This window comes from Otolemur garnettii, unplaced genomic scaffold (genome assembly GCF_000181295.1).
Source record: "Otolemur garnettii isolate 467f Iridium unplaced genomic scaffold, OtoGar3 scaffold00181, whole genome shotgun sequence".
NCBI classification, from domain to species: Eukaryota; Metazoa; Chordata; class Mammalia; order Primates; family Galagidae; genus Otolemur; species Otolemur garnettii.
The window spans coordinates 572,794-575,584 of record NW_003852576.1 but is presented as its reverse complement, the minus strand read 5'-3'; the positions used below and the strand labels follow the sequence as shown (position 1 = coordinate 575,584).

Sequence of the window (2,791 nt, the reverse complement as noted above, 5' to 3'; positions counted from 1 at the left end):
AGTGCTGTGGCATCATAGCTCACAGCAACCTCCAACTCCTGGGCTCAAGCGAGTCTCCTGCCTCAGCCTCCCAAGTAGCTGGGACCACAGGTGCTCGCCACAATGCCCGGCTATTTTTTGGTTGCAGCCGTCATTGCTGTTTTGGTGGGCCCAGGCTGGATTTGAACCCGCCACCTTAGATGTATGTGGCTGGCGCCTTAGCCACTTGAGCCACAGGCATCAAGCCATAAGTTGTATATTGTTAGGAAACTTTAAACATATCTCTTTTAGTATTGTGTCTTTTCTAAATAAAAGGACAGCGCCTGTGGCTCAGTGAGTAGGGCACTGGCTCCGTATACTGAGGGTGGCAGGTTCGAATCTGGCCCCAGACAAATTGCAACAAAAAAAATAGCCAGGCATTGTGGTGGGCACTTGCAGTCCCAGCTACTTGGGAGGCTGAGGCAAGAGAATCGCCTAAGCCCAAGAGCTGGAGGTTGCTGTGAGGTCTGATACCACTGTTCTCTACTGAGGGCCACAAAGTGAGACTCTGTCTCTACAAAAAAAAAAAAAAAAAAAAGAATGGAACAATATCTTCTTGCCAATTAAGGATATAGCTCTAGGGTAGGGCGCTGGCCACATAGACCCAGGCTGGTGGGTTTGAACCCAGCCCAGGCCAGCTAAACAACACTGACAACTACAACTACAACTATAACTACAATAAAAAAATAGCAGGGCACTGTGGCGGACATCTGTAGTCCCAGCTACTTGGGAGGCTGAGAGTTTGAGGTTGCTGTGAGCTGTGATGACACAGCGCTCTACTGAGGTGTCTCAAAAAAAAAAAAGGATATAACTCTGGTCTGAAATTGTTTTTTCTTTTTCATTTTTTTTTTTTTTTGAGACAGAGTCTTTCTTTGTCACCCTTGGTAGAGTGCCATGGTGTCATAGCTCATAGCAACCTCAAACTCTTAGACTCAAGTGATTCTGTTGTCTCAACCTCCTAAGTAGGTGGGACTACAGGCTCTTGTCAGAGCGCTCGACTATTTTTAGAGATGGAGTCTTGCTCTGGCTTAGGCTGGTCTCAAACCCACAAGCTCAGGCAATCCACCCGTCTTGGCCTCCCAGAGTGCTAGGATTACAGGTGTGAGCCACTGAGCCCAGCCAAAATTATTTTTTCTTAAACTTATTTTAAAAAGGACATGGGAAATGGTACCGGTAGCTCAGTGGGTAGGATGCCAGCCACATACACCAAGGCTGGCAGGTTTGAACCCGGCCTGGGCCAGCTAAAACAACAATGACAACTGCAACAAAATAATAGCCAGGCATTGTGGTGGGTGCCTGTAGTCCCAGCTACTTGAAAGGCTGAAGCAAGAGAATAGCTTAAGCCCAAGAGTTAGAGGTTGCTATGAGCTGTGTGATGCCATGACATTCTACCCAGGGCCACAGCTTGAGACTCTGTCTCAAAAAAAAAAGTCCAATAATATTCATATATTCTAAAGTGCCTTTAAATATCCTGTAAGTCCATGGATGGAGTTGGAACGTAGTCTTCTTAGCAAAATATCTCAAGAATGGAAGAAAAAGTATCCAATGTACTCAGCCCTACTATGAAACCAATTTATAGCTTTCATATGAAAGCTATAACCCAATTATAGCCCAAGAAGAAGGGGAAAGAGGAGAGGGAAGGGAGGGGAGGGGGGAGGATGGGGGGAGGGAGGGTAATTGGTGGGACTGCACCTATAGTGCATTTTACAAGGGTACATGTTAAAATTACTAAGTGTAGAATATAAATGTCTTAATGCAATAACTAAGAAAATGCAGTGTAATGCAGTTTGATTAAAATATTTCAAATGGTATATAAAACCAGCACATTGTACCCCCATGACTGCCTTAATGTACACAGCTATGATTTAAAAAAATACATAAAAATTGATTGACATTAATATCTCCTTTTATCATTAAAATATTAAAATATGCTTATAAAAATAGATATCCTGTAAGTCTTAAAAATATATATTTTTTAAATTGAACTAGTGTGCAACCAACCTTGAAGCACCTGGTTGAGGAAGTTCTTCATCATGTAGATGGCGGTGGTATCTTCTGCTTTCACATGACTGTCTGTGAACCAGCCATTCTCAGCAATCAAGATTCGAGGGTTGTCATATTCCAGTTTAATCCAGTTCAGCACTTCTCTTAGATTGAGTGATACATTTTGACCCATTTTAGCCATGGTATTTAGGGGCTTGAAATTGTTGGGTCCAAAGGAAAATGCAAAGAAGTCAGCTGTGCCTCTCACCTCATTCTTCTCTGCTTCAGAGAAAAGAGGTAGGTCGGAGAACAACTTCAGCTCCTCAGGATAGTCGCCATCCCCATGGATAGGGTTGGCAAACCATCCAAGCACAGAAACCATGGATTCTTGGCACTTGCCTATATCCAGCATGTTTTCTGATCTGTTTGGCTCAATCCAATGGGATCCCAATGTGATCGATAACCAACCCTTCTGATGTGGGCGGAAATTTATGTTGTAATTATGCCAAACTTTTGAATGAGCCTAAGAAGAAGAAAATATTATTATCATTATTATTATTATTATTATTATTTGAGACAGAGCCTCAAGCTGTCCCCCTGGGTAGAGTGCCGTGGCTCCTGGGCTCCAACTCCTGGGCTCAAGCGAGTCTCCTGCCTCCACCTCCAAGTTGCTGGGACCACAGGTGCCAGCCACAACGCCTGGCTATTTTTTTTTTCGGTTGCAGTCATCATTGTTGTTTGGCGGGCCTGGCCTGGATTCGAACCTACCACCTTAGGTGTATGTGGCTGG

The 2,791-nt window shown here is 44.0% G+C and overlaps 1 protein-coding gene across 2 annotated transcripts in view; it reads right to left on the bottom strand.

The window, feature by feature from the left end:
- KLB (klotho beta) overlaps positions 1-2,791 on the bottom strand; it is a 46,552-nt gene that overhangs the window by 15,280 nt on the left and 28,481 nt on the right. For both annotated transcript variants that reach the window (XM_003800683.3, XM_023507418.1), the window contains exon 2: positions 2,020-2,524. In XM_003800683.3, coding sequence (XP_003800731.1) covers positions 2,020-2,524 — 505 coding nt within the window. The remainder of the gene's footprint in view (positions 1-2,019; positions 2,525-2,791) is intronic.